General features: G+C 31.8%; 1 protein-coding gene across 1 annotated transcript; it reads right to left on the bottom strand.

Moving 5' to 3' along the window:
* Positions 1–21,137: 21,137 nt before the first annotated feature.
* On the bottom strand, positions 21,138–22,191 carry LOC126736459 (transmembrane protein 223). The gene is made up of 2 exons (XM_050440826.1): positions 21,742–22,191; positions 21,138–21,692 (listed from the first exon to the last, which is right to left on the bottom strand). The coding sequence occupies exons 1-2, from the start codon at positions 22,079–22,081 to the stop codon at positions 21,394–21,396; spliced, it is 639 nt and encodes a 212-aa protein (XP_050296783.1). The 5' UTR covers positions 22,082–22,191; the 3' UTR covers positions 21,138–21,393.
* Between the last annotated feature and the right edge of the window lie 229 nt (positions 22,192–22,420).

The following is a 22,420-nucleotide window of genomic DNA, read 5'->3' as shown; positions in this document are numbered from 1 at the left end:
CAGTTTGTTGTTATCTTCTTTGTAAAAATGACTTAAAATTAAAAATATCCAACATATATTTATATGAAACTTTCGAAACACATATCTCTTGTGTCGTTTTTTTATACTTATAGGTAACACAAAAATGTTTTCCGAACCCTTTCAATACAATATTCCATTGCGGCCTAACTAAAGCACCATACAACCTAGCTTTTGTAGAAATTTTAATCTTTTTTGTGTTTTTAATCAAGAAGCGTTTATAGATTTATTTATTATATGACAGAAATGAATGGTAAACTCCAAGTTTGACTGGAAGAAAACTTTAAAGTCCTTTACCTCACTTTCACGCTTTATTATGACATCAAAAACTTTACAGTTATGTGAAATAGGATTTGTTTTCCTGGTAAACGTTATGACTGATTTTTTTTGTCAAGAAACATTTTATTATCTGAGAAGCATTTAGCTATTTTATTGATATCGAGCTGTAGCAAATCACAATCTGTTTTGATTTTATGGCTCTGTAAAGTTTGAAATCTTCTGCAAAAAGTAATTCTCTAGAGTTTGACAGATTCTCTGATAATTCATAAAACACAAAAAAAGAAAAGGGCCTAGATTATAGCTCTACCCTGTGGCACGCCTGAGATTGCAATAAAGGAATCTGATTCGCAGGTACCATTTCTAACACACTGTATTCTGTTAGATAAATATGATTAAAAAAAGTGGAAGATCTCCCCTGTTACATACACCTAATTCTACAAGCTTATAAAGCAATAGCTCATAATTTACTTTATGAAACGCTTTCTCGCAGCCCGTTCAAACAACACCTAACTGGCTTTTATTCAGAATAGCTTTAGCTTCAGCTTCTGTTATTATTGACAGATTCATGACAGCTGATTTGTCTTTTAGAAATTTTAGCTGAAACATTAATCAAACTAATTGGTCTATAATTTTTAGTCGGCATTTTTACTGCCACTCTTAAAAACGATGTTATTTCTGCAGCTTTTAGTGCTTCTGGAAATTTGTTATTTTTTCTGATAAAAAATATACTGTAAAGCAGCAAAAAACTCAGCCACATCTTTATAAATGTAGGATGGTACATTGTCATGACCAGTTGTCTTTTTTAGTTTAAGTTTGTTTATGCTATTGATGACATTTGTTTCAGTAATTTAACGAAAATGTAAAGGAGCTGCTAAAATCTGGACTTATTTTTTATTTTCGTAACTACTTCATATACAGACTGAAAATGTCATGCAAATGCGTTTGCAATGTCTTTTGGATTTAAATACAATTTTTTATCATTTTTAAGTTCGGCTGGTACTCCACTTTTTTTAGACTTACTACGCAAAAAATGCGAAAAGGCAATTTTAATGTACGGATTGCGTTATTGAACGACTTAGTAGGATCCTAAATGATTACTAACAAAATTTGAGTTTAATGGAACTTTTCCAGGAAATTTTAAGAAAAATTTAGTTTTCAATTTTGATGTCAATACCTTTTAAACTTGAACTTTTATCTTAAAAAAAGTACTGTATTTTTCTTATTAAGCAAATATTATCGATATATTGCAAGGTATATTGTATTTAAAACTTATAATTCAGGTTTAAAATATATTCAGGTCGAAAATGACATGTGTTAATAAATTGATACTATCATAAAATTTGATCGGTAAAATGGTCATAAACTAACACATCATAAATTGCCTAAAAATATTTACCTAGCTATTTGATTCATTATCACTACTATCAAAAGGCCGCCAAAAAGATATTTTTGTTCAAATAAGTTCAGAGGCAACAGTATATAACAAACATAATAGCAACAAGAACTATAGTATAATATAAACGCAAAACCAATTTCAGGGTAAGCCAAGTCTGCACCATGTTAATTATAACAGACACTGACAAAATTCAAAATTGTTATGTTTGTTTCCATATACAGACATATATATTATGGCACGCGTTAAGTAATGGTTGATTCTTCGAAATATTATTTCCACGTACAGGAGTGGTCCAATATCGCCCCAACAAGAAATATAAATTTAAATACTTATTATACAAATTTTTAAATGACACATTTTTAGGCTCAAAAATGAGCAACTTTGCCCTAAATTTAAGCATCTTATATTGACCGAGATCCCAATAGTGAGCTAGAAATTTGTAACAGGCCGCATAGTAAAAAGCATGGCAGCATGCAAGCAGACCGCATAGACTTTTGTCAATAATAGAACGCAATATAAGTATATATTTTACTTATATTCATTTATTTGAAGATAAATGTAAAATAACAGTAATAAATAACCTCTAGAATAACTGCATTTTCTAGAATCTGACAAATATTGATCGTTAAGCAGGCCGGGATTCCATGGAAAGACTTGAACCGACAATAAATATATACGGGGATCGATCACTAAATATCGTAATATATTTTGCAGTTTATTTTAATGCGTATTTTAGCTTGTTGAGTGTACCTCAATTTTGGAGCTTGACCAAGTAACTTCACCTAAACTAAATACTCTATAATACTAAATATATAATGTATAATACGAGTATTATTATTTTAAGAACAGCTGATCTTTATCCGTTCAATTTAAATGAAAAACTCACTTCTTTCTTAATCAATGATCTTTAACAATGGTGTATAACATAGCTGAACGTGACGACATTATTTTCGTTTATGTTTCCAGGCATCTAGGCCAAAATGTAAGCCCAGAGTATATTCGGGCAACTAGTAGCCAAATTTAAAGAAACTGGTTCTGTCACGAGTAAAAAAAGAAATCAACCGGGATTAGTCGAAGAAACAGCGCAAATTGAAATTCTGAGTCAGTGTGCAATGATTTAAACTTTATTAAATCGTCTAGCAGCTGTAGCAATTGGATTATCTCCTAAATAAATAAAAACGGTACTTATATTTCAGAAGTTTTATCCCTATAAACTGCAAATACTGCAAGAACTTGGTGGCGACGTGACGACCCGGACACTTACCCAATTACTGCAGGATCTCCACAAGTAACTAATAGTAGTTAGTAATTAAAGATGTTTACTTAAATGATGAGTATACCTTTTATTTAAATGGGCATGTTAATAAGCAAAATTATCGTTACTGGAATAACAAGGGCATACCCAGTACCGCCCAGAAAATTAATGTTTGGGCTGGTATAGTGAGAGATGGCATTATTGGCCCATGTTTATACCTGAAAGCTTAAATGGCGATATGTATGGTGAAATGCTGCAGAGGTCTATCGAACCATAAACAGTGCGGGAAATAAATTTAAAAAAATTATAAATAAATTAAATTAATTTTCTTCTAGTTCCAAAAGGATGGAACTTTATGTAGTTCCCATTAGGCAATTGTCTAATGATCATTATCCTAACTATTGGAAGAAGAGATCCTGGTGAATGGCAATCTACATTCTCAGACCTAACACCTTGATTTTTTTGTGGGATTACCTAAAATTTGTGGTTTTTAAAACGAAACCTTTAGAGAAACATTTGTAAATGTATGTGAAGTAGAAAAAGGCTTTATTATTTAAAGAAAATAATAAAGCCTTTTTTTGAAAATAACGAAAATCATTATATTTCAAAATACTGTTTTTATTTATTGTTTTTCTTGATAAACAAAGAAGAATTCTCTGAAATGAAGCTTTCTATAGTATGTTTGGAAAGCATTTTTCAAGAGCTTCAAGATGATGTATCACTCGACTCCCGTTTCTATTTAAGATTTTAGGGGTGTATCTCAGGGGTGTCCAAGGGGTTGCTATATAAGGGTTGATAAGGGCGAGATAATATGCTTGTTTTTGCTCCTCATTCGTTTTATAAAAATAGTTTTCGGTGTTTCTTGTTCTTAATATATGTCGATTTCTAGTTTCCAAATTGCGACCCTGTATATTCTACAGTAAACGAATTATCGTTAAACTCTCAGTAAACTCCAATTAGTAAAGGGTGAAAAGTTTCATCTTGAATAGATAAAACATTTTTTTAAATTATTCTTATAGATTCTTATATATTTATAGGCTATATTTAAAATAAATTAGACTAGTATAAAATGCAGACATTATGAAAAATACAAAAAATGATAATTTAAAAAAAATCTCTATATTTTATGAATTTGAATTTGCAAACGTTTCAGAAATCTTCTTTTTAGTATTCCAAATGAATATTAATATACGAATTGTTCATTAAATATTTTTTTGCCATCCTGTTAAATGACCGTTGTCTTTATATGAAGTTAATGGCCATGATCTAATGAAATATGCCCCATCCCCTAGAGCGTGATGTTTGGTTTGCTTTGAAGTTTCACATCAGATATCTTGTAATTCACTGCATATTGAGGTTATTCGTAGCAGTTAGCACTTTGGAATCATAAGCTTCTTCAAGAATGGCCATGAAAACATCCCTCAACAAACCTCCAAACCTGAAACAAATTTCTTGTCAGTGACATATTGTCTTACAAAAATATAGTTGTGTTTTGTAAGTAGCTTTTTATTAATGGTTACTCACGCCAAAAAACAAAACTATCTCTTGCCTTTAAATATGTAACAATATATCACAGTAAACGGATTCTCTTAGTAGGAAGGTTGCATTAATTAGGTCGCCATGAGATGGCATATTTGTATTGCGTCGTGAAATAATGGTGCCTCAATCACTATTTATTTTTATACAAAAGTAACTCAATATAAAGCTGTTTTAAAATAATTTTCATTTGCCTCATTTTTATAGCTTTTATATAGTCTGCAGTTCAATAATTTTGTAAATTAAATTCGGTAACATATTTTTTTAATAGACGAGTCAATAGATTGAGTGTCCAGAAAAAATGTGGGAAACCTCATAGATGAAGATATAGAAGAAGAAATCGGGGATGATTTATATGAACATCAATTAAGCTTAATAAATTATAATTCATCTATGGAGATAAAAGAGAGTATTGAAAGGCTAGAATTAGCATTGCTGTGGAACTATGGGCGTTTGTTTGCTTGCAACATCTCTGATGCAATGATGCCAAATGCTTGTGTAGGAATAGCAAAAAACATACTTTATAATATCATAAAAATTAATCACGTATTTTGACAGGCACAAAATAATACTAAGCCTCTTGGATAAAATATGAAGCATTTTTTTCATCAAAAATGATAATTCAGTCAACATTCAAAGTTAAATAAATGTAAATAACGTCCCTATATTAGAGAAAAAGGCCACAACATCGCATCGCCGCTCGATTGCATTTTTGCTTCCACCGACACAAGAAATCTTGCATGGAATTCAACTGATTGTGTTTAATTATTTGTATGTTATGATCAATGATCTCTAGATCATTGTTATCAAGATTCTCTGTAACAATTTTGATACCACTTCCTAAAAAGTCACGCTTGTTGCGATGAGAACTACTTATTTCGTAGATATTTAATTTTGCAAATGTAATATCATAAGTGTCGTTCAATACCTTAAAAACAAAATTAAAATGTGTCTCCGTTGAGTTACTATTCCGGTTAACTACCTTATATTGTAAAACTGCTAAATTACTAAGAAGTTGAGATAATGTAAAATTGATTTTTGTAAAATTACAAGGGATATATGTTGCATGGTAATGACTAATTACTAAAGATGGCGAAATATCTTGTTTAAAATAACCATTATTCTGGATCTTGTGTACCTGAAGAGCTAGGCAAGGGCTCTGGAGGCTTAGGGTCAGGAGGCTCGAAACAAAGAGGATCTCTTCTAATTCGCTTTAGTTTTCTAAACTGCGTAGTTACAAGGTGTTTCTTAAACATGCCTACTACTTTATTTTTTATTAACCGTCGTAAATTTTGTTGGTATGTACTGGGGATTCATTTTATTACGCGATGCGTTTTTTCTATATACGGTTTGGTCAGATTCGAGTTCAGGGGGTTTTCCGGTTGTAGTATAATACTAGAGGCTTTAAGTTATATAATATTATTTAGAATTAAGTTTATCAGATTATTTTATATTTTAGCGTATATATTACGTATGTAATATTTTATGTTACTATAATTAATTATATATAGTCAATAACTTAGTCAGGATTCATGCCAGTTCATTTGCAGAAGTATGTTAAATAATGTAGAAATATGTTTATTAATAATTGTTTTATGTCTAATAGTTCTGTTTTATAATAATAGTTTAACTAAGCAATTATGTAATATATACAAATGGATTCTTTGTACTAAATTATTAAATTAAAATATAGTCTTATTTTAGACATGAGAGAAACAGGTTGTTTTAATAAAATATAATTAAACCTCCCGTTATTACACGGTATTGTTTTGTTTTTGGGTATTTTGGGATTGTTTTTGTAAATAGCGTCATGAAAGGGTAGTAGCTCGTTTTTTTCGCCTTTCATTATATTGTTCAAACAGATTCAGATCGATATTTATATTTGGTTCATTTAAGTAATATACAAAGGCTATACAAAATGGAAATGGGAGAAAAACCTGTCGTTGATTGTATGCTTTGATTATAGATAAGAATGGAAGATGTCATGAGATATTGTGGAGTTTCTTCTAGATTCCTCATTTTTACTGTCCTTAACTTTTCAAATATAGTGAAATGGAGTCTTTCGACTGGACTATTGGAGCTACTGGAGGAAGGGGTTGTGCGATGAAGTTATATACAAAATATTTGGCAAAATTCTTTAAGGAGGTTGTTGTTGAATTCTTTCCCTTGTTCTGAAATAATTTTCTGGGGAGTTTTGTTGTGCGAAAAATAATGCCTTAATTTTCCTAAAATCGTTATTGCATTTTTATCTGGAATAAAATATGATTGAGCATACTAGGAGAACGAATCTATGATAGTTAGAAATTGGTAATTAAGACATTGGAAAATATCTCAATGAAGAGTTGTGAAGGATTTTTCAGCCATGGGCCTCATATGCTATCTTATAGGGATGGCGTTTGTATTTATTCTGAAGAATTTAGATTTTCATTTATTACTCTTTGATTCTAATTTAAGTTCTGGATTTGTTATGTATAATGTAAGTGTCCGGTTTGATAGTTTCTTATAAAATTTTTAATGTTTCGTCTCTTTGTTCTATTTTTGAAATTTTAATAAAGTGGTGGTTCTTAGGAGGTTTTGTGAATGTATGTTTATATTGGTCACCAAAATCAATTATTAGTATATTGCATAATTTACAGGCAGTTCTGATATGGATAATAATTTTCCTCCATGTCGTTATTCGACAGTGGCGTCGGAGCTATTACTATTAGCTTCGGGGCTGGCGGGCACTAATTTAGAAGATGGTGGACCTGGAATAGGGTTAAGGTAATTTTCATTTAAGATGAGATAAGATGAAATTTGCAATGTAGAAATCAGCAAGATTTACGACAGTTTCATCAACATTCGTGGCGTTAGATTGTGTATTGTTAATTTCAGATCTGTTGATCTATTTTTGAAAGAGCATCGGCAACCAAATTTTTCTTGCCTTTTTTCTATTTTATATCGAAATTAAATTCTTCGGTTTCAATCTATTGATCTATTGATTGAAACTAAAAGTTTCAATCTCCAACGTGTTAGGCGAGTTCTTTAATTTTTTACAACCAAATTAGTTAGGTTATGATCAGTCTCTATAAGAAATTTTTGGCCATAAAGATAAGGACGGAAATGTTTGGTGCAATCAACGATGGCTAAAAGTTCTTTCTCAATGGTGTAATAATTTTTCTCTGCAGTGTTAAGAGTGCGAGAGTAGAAAGCTATGGGGCAGTCATCTGGTAAAAGGACAGATCCTATGGCGACGTTTGATGCGTCTGTTGTTAGTTTAAATGGTTTGGTAAGGTCTGGGTATTTCAGAATGGGCGAATTTGAAATTAGCTCTTTAAATTTTATGAACGCGTTTTTATAATCTAAATTTTCGGGATTAATTTTGCTTTTTTTTCGAAGACATTTTGTTAAAGAGAAGGTAATTTTGGAGAAATTTTGAATAAACCTGTGGTAGTAGACTTCCAAGTCTAGAAAAGGTCTTTTTGAGTTTTGGGGAGAGGGTAGCGTTGAATAGCCTTAATCTCTGAAAGATTTGATTTAATGCCTTCCGGGGTGATTATATGTCCTAAGAATGCTACTTCTTTACATAGAAACTCGGACTTGTCAGGCTGTATTTTAAGATTTACTTCTTTTCAGTTTTCTGAAAATGATTCAAATGTGGTCAATATGTTTAGATAAGGATTTTGAAAAGATGACAGCGTCATCCATGTATACGAAACAGAATTTATATAGATAATCTCGGAGTACGTCGTTCATCATGCGCTAAAATGTAGTAGGGGCGTTTTTAAGGCTGAAAGGCATGCGGAGATACTTAAAGTGACTATTATTCACAGTAAATGCCGTTTTCTCTATCAATCCATTTCAATTTGATGGAAGCCCTGAGCAAGATTTGTAAAATAGGTACTTTTACCTAAATTGGCCAGAATCTCTTTATATCTGGGGAAAGGATACTTTTCTTCTATTGTCTGCTCGTTTAAACGGCGAATGTCTATAATCATAAGAAATTTCTTTTTGCCAGAAGCATCGTCTTTTTTGAGGACTATCCATACAGGGGCGGAATAGAGAGAGATAGAAGGGCGAATGATTTTGTTGTCTAACAGATTTTGAATTTGAGCTTGGATTTCTTGATTGATTGCAGGAGGTTACCTGTAGGACTTGACGTAAATAGGACAATCATTTGTTCACAGTTCACAGCTGTCACAGTTTGTCTGTGAATGTCTTTAAAATCATGGCAAAATGGGAATATTTTTGATTTTTCTAAAGGGGTTAGATGTGTTAACCTCAATTATGATTCTAGGTCAAAATTTATTGGGCTAGAGGGAGATGGATCTAACATTTCAAACTGGTTCTCTGGGATTACCTTTATTCTTTGATGAAAGTTGATATTCACATGAGGGGTAGGATTAGGAATAATATGTTCATTATTCATAAAAGAAGGTAAAATAGTTAAGCCATTTTCATAGTTAACAGGTATAGTCAGTGAATTACTATTATAGTTTTGAATAGGTTTTTTAGGTGGCTTATTGTATGCAAAAGAAAATGATATATTAATATTCTGTAACGTTATTGTTTTGTTTTCATAGTCGATGTAGGAGTTTTCCCATCTTATTTGAGGGAAGTAAACACCACTCGTGGATTCAATTTTTATTTATACGTGATATGGAGAATTACAGCCATTTGCCGTGAGAGCAACAACGCAGCACCTTAACGTCTTAACGTACAACCCAAGACTCCCTCTCTCTCTCGCCGCATTTCGCACGTGAATAACGACAAAGAAAAGCGGCGTTGCCGAAGTTAACAAAATTAAAAATGCTTTGATTAAATAGAATATGACTTAACATAATCGCCCCCCTTGAAAGGCTGGACTTTCAATTAAAGAAAACAAACGATTTAAACTAAATAGACTAATTAAGTAAACTAATACTAACAAAGAAATGAATTAACATTCTAACAGTCTATTTAAGTCTATTGAGTTCATTCTGTTGGCAACAACGCTAGTCTGGTGATACTCCTCTTGAATACACTACCTTTCATTTTTATGGTCACCACACGAGTGACATTGTCCTTTCCAGGGTGTAACTGTACAATTCTTGCCAAAGGCCAGCACATTGGGAAAACATGGTCTTCTTTAACGAGTACCAAACTACCAATATGGAAGTCAGCACCATTATTGAACTGCCATTTTATCCTTTGCTGTAAGTGGTGAACATATTCCTTCCTCCAGCGCGACCAGTAATGCTGTCCCATAAGCTGAAGATGGCGGTACCTCTTGACAAAGTTGATCTTATCATCCAACAAATTTCGCTCAGGCAATGCTGTGAGCTCGTGACCAATTAAAAAATGGGCCGGTGTGATCGCTTGCAAGTCATTGGGATCGGACGATAAAGGAACAAGCGGCCTTGAATTTAAAATCGCCTCGATTTGGGTGGTTAAAGTATAAAACTCCTCGTAATGTAACCGCGTGCCATTCATAATACGTTTTAAATGATGTTTGCAGGACTTTACTGCTGCTTCATGTAGACCACCGAAATGTGGCGATTTCGCCGGCATAAAATGCCATTCAATATTGGAGTAACTCACGTAATTCTGAACAACCTGCGATTCAATCAATTTCTGAATTGAGAGTAGATCGTTATTTGCACCTACAAAATTAGTAGTATTGTCGCTGTAAATATAGGAGCAGAAATCTCTCCTGGAAACAAATCTTTTTAACATACTTAAAAAACCGTCACTAGTCAAATCGGTAATAACTTCAATGTGAACAGCTTTTGTTGCGAGGCAGATGAAAATGCATACATAACCCTTAACTACCTTGTTCGATCTACCCTTGCTATCTTTTAACTCAAATGGCCCCGCATAATCCACTGCAATAGACAAAAACGGACGTGAAGTGACACGCGTTTTAGGAAGCTCACCCATTTTAGGAAAAATGATATTCGGTTTTGCTTTAAAACATGGAACGCACCTTCTAATAAATGATTTTACCACTTACTTGCCGTTAAGTGGCCAGTATTTTTGCCTTACATGAGATAAAGTTCCGTGAATACCGGAATGAAAGGACCGTTTATGTTCGCTATCAATAATAAGTTGTGTAAAAGTATGCTTGGCGGGAAGAACTATGGGATGTTTTACGTCATAACTGAATTTTGAATTCTTTAATCTTCCACCAACCATAATTATTCCATCTTGATCGATAAATGGTGATAAAGCCTTGAGCTTACTTTTTTTGATACACATTCCTTACGCTTAAGCTCATGAAGTTCCGATGAGGAATATTGATATTGTACGAACTTTATTAAAGTTAATTCCGATCGATTTAGTTCAAAAGAGCTCAACCTTCCATTGAATCGCTGGTCTTTCGAAAATTTTAAATTATTAAAGAATCTTAAACGGTATGCGACAACTCGTATAAGTTTATTTAAACTCGAAAAATTTTCAATAAATTGTGTATTTAAATTATGTTGTACAACAAAAGTTACATCTGACCGTGTTTTAATTTCAGGCACATAATCCCTTGAAAGAGTAAAATTAGAAATATTTGAACCTTGCGGCCAATGTTCGAGCTCAGTCAAACAACTAGGCCCGTGAAGCCATAGTTTTGAGCCAATTAAATGTTTAACAGTTGAGCCGAGAGAAATTATATCAGCCGGGTTTTCTTCGGGCGAAATATAATTCCAATCTGCAATATTTGTTAATCGATGAATTTCTGCCACCCGATTTGCAACGAATGTTTTCCAGATTCTAGGCTCATTTGCTATCCAGGAAAGCACAATTGTGGAGTCTCTCCACAAAAATGTTTGACTTATTTCAAGTTTCAGAATTGAGTGACATTTTGCAATTAATTTAGCTAACAATAAAGCTCCTAAAAACTCTAGGCGTGGTAAGAAAGAGATTTTAGAGGACAAAGCTGTTGCGGAATGCTTTCATCCCAGTCAATTTTCAATTGCCATAGTCTTTGAATTATAAGCTTTGGGGTCCGGTAAAGTTAAAGGGACGTCTAAAAACCGATTTTTTTTCGAAAATTTTTACATAGAATGTTGAGTATGGTCAAAATATTGATAAAAAAGTGAGGATGATTGGAAAAAATACAAAATTTTGGAAATTATGAAGGTTTTTCTACATACGTAATTATTGCCAACTTGCACAAGGTTTTTTAGCTCTTGATTTTGCTATAGTTAAAAAATATATATATATTAAAATATATATATATAGATTGGGGCAATTTTGCAACTTTTTGGGGGTTATTATTGTAAATTTATATAATTTTTTATCGCTTTGGACCCCTTTTAATTACATATTTTGTAACTTACACACAAGAAAAATAAAACAACAACCTTATTGACAAAAATGGCAGTGGCTTCACTACGTCCCCAGTAGTATTTTTTGGTTTTGCCTGGAACACTTTTTATTTGGATGGGTTGGCTGTGGACTCAATTTTAGATAATAAATAGCAAATAATAATAGCATAATATAGTTAGATTTTACATTACATGAACAAAACACATTTGTCAGGTGTTAAAAAATAGGTATTATTTATTTAAAATATTTGATATTTTATGTAATTTTTTTGAAAAAAAAAACATAATTTAAGATATTTAATTATTTATAGGTAAATAATAACGATGAGGTTTAATGTACATTAACTTATAGTCAAAACAATAAATATCTTTAAATTCATTATAGGCATTAGGAATAGGAATAAGGCATAGGAATTATAGGCGTGTTTGTGCCTATAATTCCCATTTTTTAATTATTATCCCATTCACTAAGTAGGGCTTAAACGACTACCCAACCCACTATTTAGCGCCAACCCAAGGTTCCAATCCCTTTTTGCAATCCCAACTCCACATGTGCGCCAACCACACAGTCCCATGTGCGCACACGGGGCTGCCGCCCCATGTGCGCCCACCTTGTATGCGCACACGGGGCTACCGCCCCGTGTGCATATTTTATGATTAGATAAATAAACAAATACTTACCTATAATGAGACAGGACAGAAAATTACGATAATCGTACTAGTACAGTAGCCACTCCCAATAAATATGTGACATTTTGACAGTTTTTTTTATTTATGAATAAGTCCGTATTTACATATTTGATATTCCTGATTTGCGTGTGAATGGAAATTTGTGTTTATCACTTAAAGAAGTGATGTATCCTTCTAAGTTGCAGAATTTTGCTACTTAAGGCTTTAAATTTAAATTAATAGCATATATAATGGTCAACGTGATGCCTAGTCGCAAATAGAGTGTAGTTAAGCCGGGTGTAATTGTGAATCATACGTAAGTAGAAAATCCTTTATAATTTTTAAAATTTTGCACTTTTTTACTTCATCCTCACTTTTTTATCAATAAAATGTTCAAACTCAACATTCTATGTAAAAATTTTCAAAAAAAAAAACATTTTTTAGACATCCCTTTAACTTTAACGGACCCGTTCTTTTCGAAATACTTTCTTGATCTGCTACAATGTTATGAGAGTTGTACTCAAATTTATCGTTACTGGGAATTCATGAAACTCCAAGCGCCTTAACGCTTGAATCATCCGTGATTAAATATTTTTTATTATTGAGAGAGATACTCCTGCTGAATATCTTCAAGGACTGTTTGATCGTTGGATTGGAACTTTCTTAGTTCAAACCCGAAATTCGAGAAAATCTTACAAATATTGCGCCTCAAATTTATTAAAGAATCAACACTTGCAGCGCCTGTTAGAAGATCATCAATAAAAAAATCTGACGCTAATACTTCACTTTCTAGTGAAAATTCCTCGGAAACGATTGAGGAAATTTCGAAAAGACATCGAGTTGCGAGAAAAGACGCGGACGCCGTTCCATATGTAACGGTATTCAACTGAAAATGTTTCACTTCCTCTTCAACAGAATCACGCCAAACTATTCGCTGTTTTCAAACTATTCGAAGTTTCTTTCGTCTTCATGAATTAATATTTGACGATACATTTTGGTCAGATCGCCGATTAAAACATAATTATGTTGTCTAAAACGAATCAATATTGAAAATAGGTCACTCTGTATCGTGGGACCTACCTTAAGGACATTGTTTAACTAGATATTAGTAGAAGATTTACAAGTGGCGTCAAATACCACACTTACTTTAGTAGTGGTACTATCAGGTTTTTCAACACTGTGGTGTGGAACGTAATATATTGGAGATTTCGATACGATATCACATGGAATTTCCGACATGTGTCCCAAATCTCGGTATTCTTTCATAAAATCTGTATACGCTTTTTTAAGTTCTGGGTTTTTTTGTTAACCGTCTTTCAAGAGAATACAATCGATTAAGTGCGGTTTGCTTGGAATCACCTAACTTGGTAAAATCATCATTCAAAGGTAATCTTACAATAAATCTACTCGTTTTATCCCGAGTCGTGGTTTGTTGAAAATGCTTCTCACATTCCATTTCCTCAGCAGACAGTAAGGCTCGTGGATTTACGCTAACTTCCTCAACCAACCAAAACCTTTCTAGATTTTTATCTAAAGAATCCTGGCTAAGAAAACAGTTTGACAACATGGCATCTTGTTTACTAGAGTTGCTCTGAACAAACGGAACATGACCACTTACTATCCAGCCAAGTAACGTTTTTTGCAAAATAGGAAGATTTTTGCCTAACTTAATTTGCCCCATGCAAAGAAGTTTGAAGAATACTTCACAGCCTAACAACATGTCAATTTCCATAGGAACATTAAAATTAGGATCTGCCAAAGATAATTCAGAAGGAATGTTTAATTTTGATGCGTCAAAATAATTTTGAGGTGAAAACTGCCTTATGAAAGACAAAACAAGAAAATTTAATTTGGCCTTATAGCCAGAATGTTGCGATGCAAATGTTACATCGACTCGATCCTCTATTTTTGTTTTCACTTGATTTATACCTATAACTGGAATGTCAACCCTTAGAGATGGTAAATTTAATTTTTCTAACATTGCAGAGCTAATAAAATTTGATTGCGAAGCAGAGTCGAGCAATACCCTACAAGTGATGACGTTTGTATCTACGTCATAGACGTTAACGAGAGCTATGGATAAAAGGATAAACGAGTTAGCAACATTCTGACATGTAATTGATACTATCGTATTTTCTTTAGATTGGTTTTCATCAGCTTTAATTTCATTAACCTTTATGTTTGAATCTTCTTTGATTTCCGTGAGATAGGTTTGATTTGGAGTATCACATTGATTGTTATTAGAGTGAATGCGATTGGGATTTAAAATTTGACATTTCTTGAGAACGATGAAGTAATGTCGCGTGCCTTTGATGACATTTTCTACAAGTTGACAAACGACATTCAGAAGTTTTGTGTCCATATCGTAGACAGTTGGAGCATAAATTCAATTTTTTCACCTTGTCCCAACGGTCTGAGACTGATAGTTGCTTAAAATTATCGCAGAAGTATATAAAATGTTCGGCCTTGCAATAAGGACATTTGGGACGAAATGTTGTCTGAGCAGTGAGAAATGTTTTTGAGTCTTGTAATGTTTTAGTATATGAAGCCGTTTTTGTATCAAGAGCTTCTAAAATTTGACACCTTTGAGACAAAAATTCATTAAAATTTTCGATTTTTAGGAATTTTATTGTCCTACAATAAGTTTTCCACTCACGTTTAGTGTTACTGTCTAGTTTTGTAGAGAGAATGTATATTAAAATCGTGTTCCAATCATAAACGTTTTCCCCGAGAGCTTCTAAACACCGATAACTTTTAAAAAATGAGTTTGAGAGTTGTCGCAACGAGATATGATGTTCTTTACTTAAAGCGGGTAACTCCATTATTTCTTTTAAGTGCGAGTTTATAATAATATTAATAATAAGTTAATAATATTTTTTTATTTTCATATCATTTTTCAAGAAGCTCCCATGCTATAATATAATTTGCATCTGTAGGCGTTAATGAAGCTATTAAATTTTTTGGTTCACCCTTAACAGACGATTCTAAGTAATAAAAACGTTGAACATCTGATAATGCGCTATTATTATGAACAATAGCCCGAAACATATCGAGAAATCTCTGCCAATCACTATATGAACCGCTAAATTCAGGTAAACTTATCAATGGTAATCGTGCCCCAGCATTTGGCAACATAGCGCCGCCCGCGAATGTGTTTTCCTTCCCGGAACGACCGCCGTCTATAAATAGATTCGAATGTCTTATTAATTCATCCCCGCTACTACGGCGGCCGCTTTGAGTTTCAAACCGCTGCCCATCCAAAATCTTACGCACTGATGCCAACGCTTCAAAATACCGGGTTTCGAAGTCATCCCGTTCTTGACTATTTGCTGTTTCATCGAAATCATCGGGAAAATCAGCCAATATTAATTCTTCGAATTGGGACTGAACACTTTTAAATTTATCAAGAATATTTTTTATAGATTCCTATTGTACTTGTAATAATTCGATGGATTTTTCTAGATCTGTTTTTTTTAAAAATGTAATAAATCAGGTGAATTCGGCTTTGATTTGAGCCCTATTATTTTTTAAACGATTTAGATCGAACTCTGGTTGAGCGATTTGTTCATCACCGTGATATGACGTTGTGTTGTTTTATTTTTCGAGTAACAAAATCGTTATATTTATCTGCAAACTATGTATTTAAATAGGAAAGTTTATGATTATGAAGATTTACGAGTATATTTGCAGATATTTACAGTGACAAATGCCAAATAAAACACAGCGTTAATTTTATTAAATAATGCGTGAAAAATCGTGATTTATTCCAATATTTCGTAGATACTTTGTGTAGTAAATGAAATAATAAATTGCTTACATAAATAGGTATATAAATAACTATAAAATGCAAAGCTAACGTGAAATGTTAAAGTGACCCTTCAATCTTTTGCCTAATAAACGAGATACGAGATACCTATACGAGTTTTAAAAGTTTTACGAGGTTTTACGTGATAACGAGGTTTTACGAGATTTTTCGAGGTAACGAGATTTTTCGAGATTACGAGGTTTTACGAGATTATGAGGTTTTATGAGATGTGGTGCATAATCTCACTTAAAACTAGAATGGCTTTTGGTACGAGAAACAAATAAATTGTTTAAATTTTAACGCGATTACGAGGCAATATTAATTGCAAAGTCGACAAATTATAGGCATTGGGGTAAATAAAGGTATGGAAAGGACTGACCTTGTACGTGCGATCCAGGTTCTGGTATTGCGTGTAACGTTTAACTTCGACGTGGAACGTGGATGATCATGACTTTACGTTTGGCTGGAACTATCACAGGACCGAAGGATCATCAATATCGTGGCTACGCTTGGCTGGAACTATCCAGGACCGAAGGACCATCAATATGTAGGGGTTTTCCCATCTTATTTGAGGGATTATTATTATTATTATTATTATTGTGGTGTTTACTTAAGTAAACACCACTCGTGGATTCAATTTTTATTTATACGTGATATGGAGAATTAAAGCCATTTGCCGTGAGAGCAACAACGCAGCACCTTAACGTCTTAACGTACAACCCAAGACTCCCCTCTCTCTCGCCGCATTTCGCACGTGAATAATGACAAAGAAAAGCGGCGTTGCCGAAGTTAACAAAATTAAAAATGCCTTGATTAAATAAAATATGACTTAACAGTCGATACGTGCATTTAAGTTTTTAAGATGCTTTGTACCTATTAATCCGTCAAAGTAATTATGTCAGATTAAAATTCTCCTAAATAATTTATGCCTAATTCTTCTAAAAGGAAAATTCTTAAATTTTTATTACTTACTTGAATGAATGACATGGGAACAGGAGGATCCAATTTTATAGGCTTATTTTGAGGAGCGAAAACATTTTTGGGTTTGCCGAAGACTTGGGCGTTTGTAGGGTAGTGCCTTTGAACAGGTTGGGGCTGAATTGGGATAGGTCGACTTGGAAATCTATTTTCTGGTTGCAAGAGTATATATTGTTGTGGAGATCTAAAGGGGGAAATTTGATGGAATTTTTTTTATTAAAAATATTTGCATTGTTGTTATTATTCTGTAATAAAGATATTGGTAAAATTGACCTGAGATTTGATGATATTATAATTTAATGTTTCTTTCGATTAATTGAATCGTTTTTAATGTTTGTGGGCTTTTACAGTTAAAATAAGTACTGATGTTTTTTCAACAAAACTTTGTTTTATATAGTAATTAGCAACATAAATCACATACAAACACTAAATTTTCAACCCTAAAAGCCAAGGTTTATTGTTTACATGCTTTAAAATTTTGCTACACACATGACGTAGTGCGCAGAATGGAAATATCTTTACTGGAGCCGCTTACATACCGTGTTTTCGTATCTGATGTGAAACTTCAAAACGAACCAAACATCACGCTCTAGGGGATGGGGCATATTTCATTAGTCCATGGCGATCTCACAGGATGGCGAAAAAATATTTAGTGAACGATTCGTATCTCGATATTCATTTAGAATACTAAGAAGGAGGTTTCTGAAACTTTTGCAAATTCAAATGCCTAAAGTATGGTGAAAATTAAAAAAATATATTATTTCTTGCATATTTCATAATATCTCAAATTTTATACAGTGATGAAATAGATAATTATGAAGCAAATACAAAGAAGATAACAAGAATGAAGTAAATACTCTATTGGAGAAATGATTAGATTAATATGGCTTCATTTGAAGAAAAAGGAATAAGAAAAGAGGGATTTTGTAAAACGAAGTTATGTTTATAATTTACACTATATTTAATAAAATGAATTAAGCAGACAACCATTTTTTGTATTCATATCTATTCAAAAACTTGAATGATTTTTTTTAACTGTTGGCTGATTTTTTTTTAACTTAATATATTACATATATATTCAAATCAATTAATTATAACTTAATATGCACACATTTTAATATCATTTAAACACACTAAATTCAGATATTTATTATGTTATCAGTAGCAAACAATTTTTTTATTAATTCTAATTTTTGTTTGTGCCTTCTATCTTCAGCTTGTTTTCTTTCATATATATTATTATATGTCAAGTAACATTCCTTGAATTGTCTTGTTTCTTGTTATTTTCCGATGATAGCACACCTTTTCTCTTTTTTATGCCACTGGCAGTGTCTAGGACTTCTGGTTCAATGAAATCATCAATACTGCCAATTTTTTCTAATATAATGTAATTATATATTATATTCATCATTAACTATAACAAAACACATTATTTAAATAACTTAATAGTCATTATATAAGACAAAATTCTTAGATAATTTTATGAAGAGCATTAAAAATTATAACACATTATTATTACATAGGAACTTTAATATCTAGTTGATAATTTTAAATATATAATTATCTTTAAATTAAAGTAACCTTTCCCACAATATTGATCATTTTAAATTAAAATTTTAGAGTCTATATCAATGTGTTTCTTTCAAGACTAGAATTATAAAAAAATTCCTTTTGCTGTTTACATTCAAAAATTACAAACACAAACTTGAGTTTGTTTTTTTTTGAGAAAGAAACAAACTGAAGAGTTTGAAGAGAAGAGACATTTTTTAAATGATTTGAATATATACTTTGAGACAAATTTAAATAACGATAGTAATACTGATATTTATTGGGTGATATATCATTGAACATGATATATAACTGACCATTTGCCCCTTATGCTCCATATTATATTAGATGACTCAATTCTGAATTCCTCTCTTCTCCATCATCTAGGTCTTAAACAAAACTTAAATGTATAGATATAAACAAATTACAAAAACTTTCATCTGATATAAATTGGATGCATACATTAATATATATTATAGTTTAAACTAATTTTAGTCAACCAGAAGAAGCTTTAAATCATTTATTAAGCGAACTTAATACAATAATAAAAAAAAAGCTGAATATTTTAAACATATAAAAAATTATTATAAGCTAAAGCCTTGAATTACAAATGGAATAATCAAGTCCATTAAACATAGAGACAAGCTTAAAAAAGCCCTTAAAGTAAATGCCTCTCCTACTAAATTAAATGGATATAAAAACAATCGGAACCATTTTAACAAAATTATAACATGCACAAAAAATTACTATTATAAGAACAAATTTAATCAAAACAAACAAACATAAAAAAATTATAATTTGGTTAAAGCGACAACAAATAAAGAACAATCACAGACAGGAATAACTTGCATAAAAGATAAGAACAATAAAAAAGACATTTGAAAAGAAAAAAATAGCCAACTTTTTTTGCCAACAATTTTTTCACCACCAGATGTCAGAAAAAATTAAAGACCCAGATAATGTTTTGCGATTTGCAGATAGCAGTCTATCTTATTCAATGTTCTTAAAGCCCACCAACGCTAATTAAATTATAAATTATATAAAAAGCTGGAAAAATGGTTGCTCCCCTGGACTAGATAAACTGAGCACTAAAATAATAAAGGAACTGCGTATCTCTTAAATCCTATGGTTCATATATTTAATTTAATCTTCAAAACTGGAAAAATTCCTATACATTTACAGACCGCTAGGTTGGTCGAGTATTTGGATTAAAATGGGATATTATCGAACAATCAATTTGGTTTTAGGTCGGGGTTAAGTACATCATATGCAGTTTATGAATTAGTGTCTAAAATAATGTCTCACTTAGATAAAGGTGAAAAGTGTATTGGTTTGTTTTCGGACCTGGCGAAGGCATTCGATATAGATTATTATATATTACATCCTCTGCTGCTACAAGTTTTGATGAGGCATGGGGTTAGGGGTTTATGCTGTATTGAATGTCTTCTCCAATTATCTGAAAGTTAGGGTACAGTATGTCAGGGTGACAGATACCTTAAGTGAAGCCAAAACAGTTCAACATGACATTCCACAAGGTACCACACTTGGACCTGTCCTTTTCAATGTCTATGTAAATTATCTCTGTAAACTTAAATTTGATGGAAAACTCATTGCATATGCTGATGATACTGTAGTGATATTTTATGCCAGAAGCCGGGAAATAGCACGTCTAAAACTAAAGACCGTCTTTACTATGATTAAGAACTTTTTAATTAACCTTAAATCTTAAAAAAAACTCAATATATAGCATTTTTCATAACAATGGCAAATAGACCTATATTTGATCAAATTAAGGTTGAAAATATAAATAAAGCTCCGCAAGAGGTATACCATATTAAATACTTGGGCATTGTTATCAACAGGCATCTGAAGTGGGATTAGCATGTGCTTTATGTCAATTAAAAAATAAGATTCCTCATTCATAAATTCTATATTATACACAGCATTTTGAGCTTTAAATTAATTCTTATGACTTCTAAGGTACTAGTGGATCCTCTTCTGAGATATGGCATTATTGTGTGGGGTGAAATGTATGACTACCTCACCTAAATCAATTAAAAGTAGCTCAGAATTATATCTAAAGAATAATTTTAAATAAACAGTTTACATTTTTAAAAAACAGTTTTATAATTTTAAATAAACTTTATTACCATCCACAAAATTGCACACTACAAATTGCAGTGTGCAATTTTGTGGATGGTAATAAAGAGTTAAAATCAAATAATCTATGAAACTCAAGCCAATATGGCTAATGATCTAAATATTCCACAACCTAAGTGTGAATTAAATTTACATTTCATGTCATATCTAGGACTAGTTTTTTCTATCAATTGGAAACATTTAGTGGGTTTGAAAAGTTATTCACTAAAAACTGTATCTTTCTTAAAAACACTTTTTATTTTAAAACTTCTCAAATTTCATAATATATATGTTACAGGAAATTTATAAAACCAGGTGGTACCTTTATAATTATAGTGTATACAACTTCCATAAAGTGTAGAATTGGTGTCAGTTAAATTTAAATTATTAGATCAATTTTAAATAATAGAAACATTATTATTTAATTTAAGAAAACTAAAATCAGTCCAGGTTTTGTCCAAGGATTGATTTTCCACCAAAGATAAAAAATACCTTAACTTTTAAACAATCTCTTTAACCCTGCAGTGCTATCAAAAAGTGGTCCATTTCTAAACTCCCCCCGCATATCAATCATATAATAAAACCAATGATTTTTAATTTTTATAGGAATAAATGAAGAAGCTGTCGCTCTAGCTTGAGTTGCACTCATATCACTTATTGGAAGTGTAAACATTCTATTATGTCCCCAAGGTGTGTAGGTCACTACTGTTGCTTCTTTGCCTCCTTTTCTTAAAATTAAGTATTTTATAGAGCGAAGAGTGTACATCCAGCTTAGTGTAAGAATTCCCCAGCCTACAAAAAAGGATTTCAAATAAAGATATAAGAGGAATTGAAATCTTACCAACTAAAAATGATATGGTTGTAAGTGTAGTCCTCCATTTCGAGTCTCCAAAGTTAATATTTCTCCACCAAACATTTTTCTTTGTTCGGTCTACAGGTATATCTCTAAGAGTTGAATATGCAGTAATAGACAAATAAGACCAGAATCCAAACTGTATTATCCCGCAGAGATTTACTAGTCTGAAGAATCTTTGGTTGTTTGACTTGTATAAAATTACATCTTTTATCACATTGGTATTTACATCTACACTCTGTTGGCTGAATAATCTTGGAATTTGTAGTTTGTATCTGCGAAAACATAGTAATGGTATACTTTTATATATTCTTACAGAGTTGTACATATTTTAAGCTTTATAAAACTTTAAATTCATAAATATTTTTTTCGACTTTATTTGAGGTTATGTCATCTGTTTTTTTTTCCTTACTTCTTCCTCTTCTTCGAGAAAACACAAAAAATAAACGTAAGGTATGTACCATAATTTTCTATTGGTAAACAATAAGAATTTATATTTTGTTAATTTTTTTCGCCTCCGTGTGTTTTTATTTAAATATATGCCCATATTATTTCTTTAAAATAAAAAAAAATGTCGTTTAAAATTACCGCTACACATAGGAAAATAATAATTGAGTTCATGGAAAATCACAAAAACTTGTTGTGTTCATCCACTTTTGGTTTTAAT

Source organism: Anthonomus grandis, chromosome 1 (assembly GCF_022605725.1).
Source record: "Anthonomus grandis grandis chromosome 1, icAntGran1.3, whole genome shotgun sequence".
NCBI lineage: Eukaryota > Metazoa > Arthropoda > Insecta > Coleoptera > Curculionidae > Anthonomus > Anthonomus grandis.
This window is presented reverse-complemented; position numbering and strand designations above follow the sequence as displayed.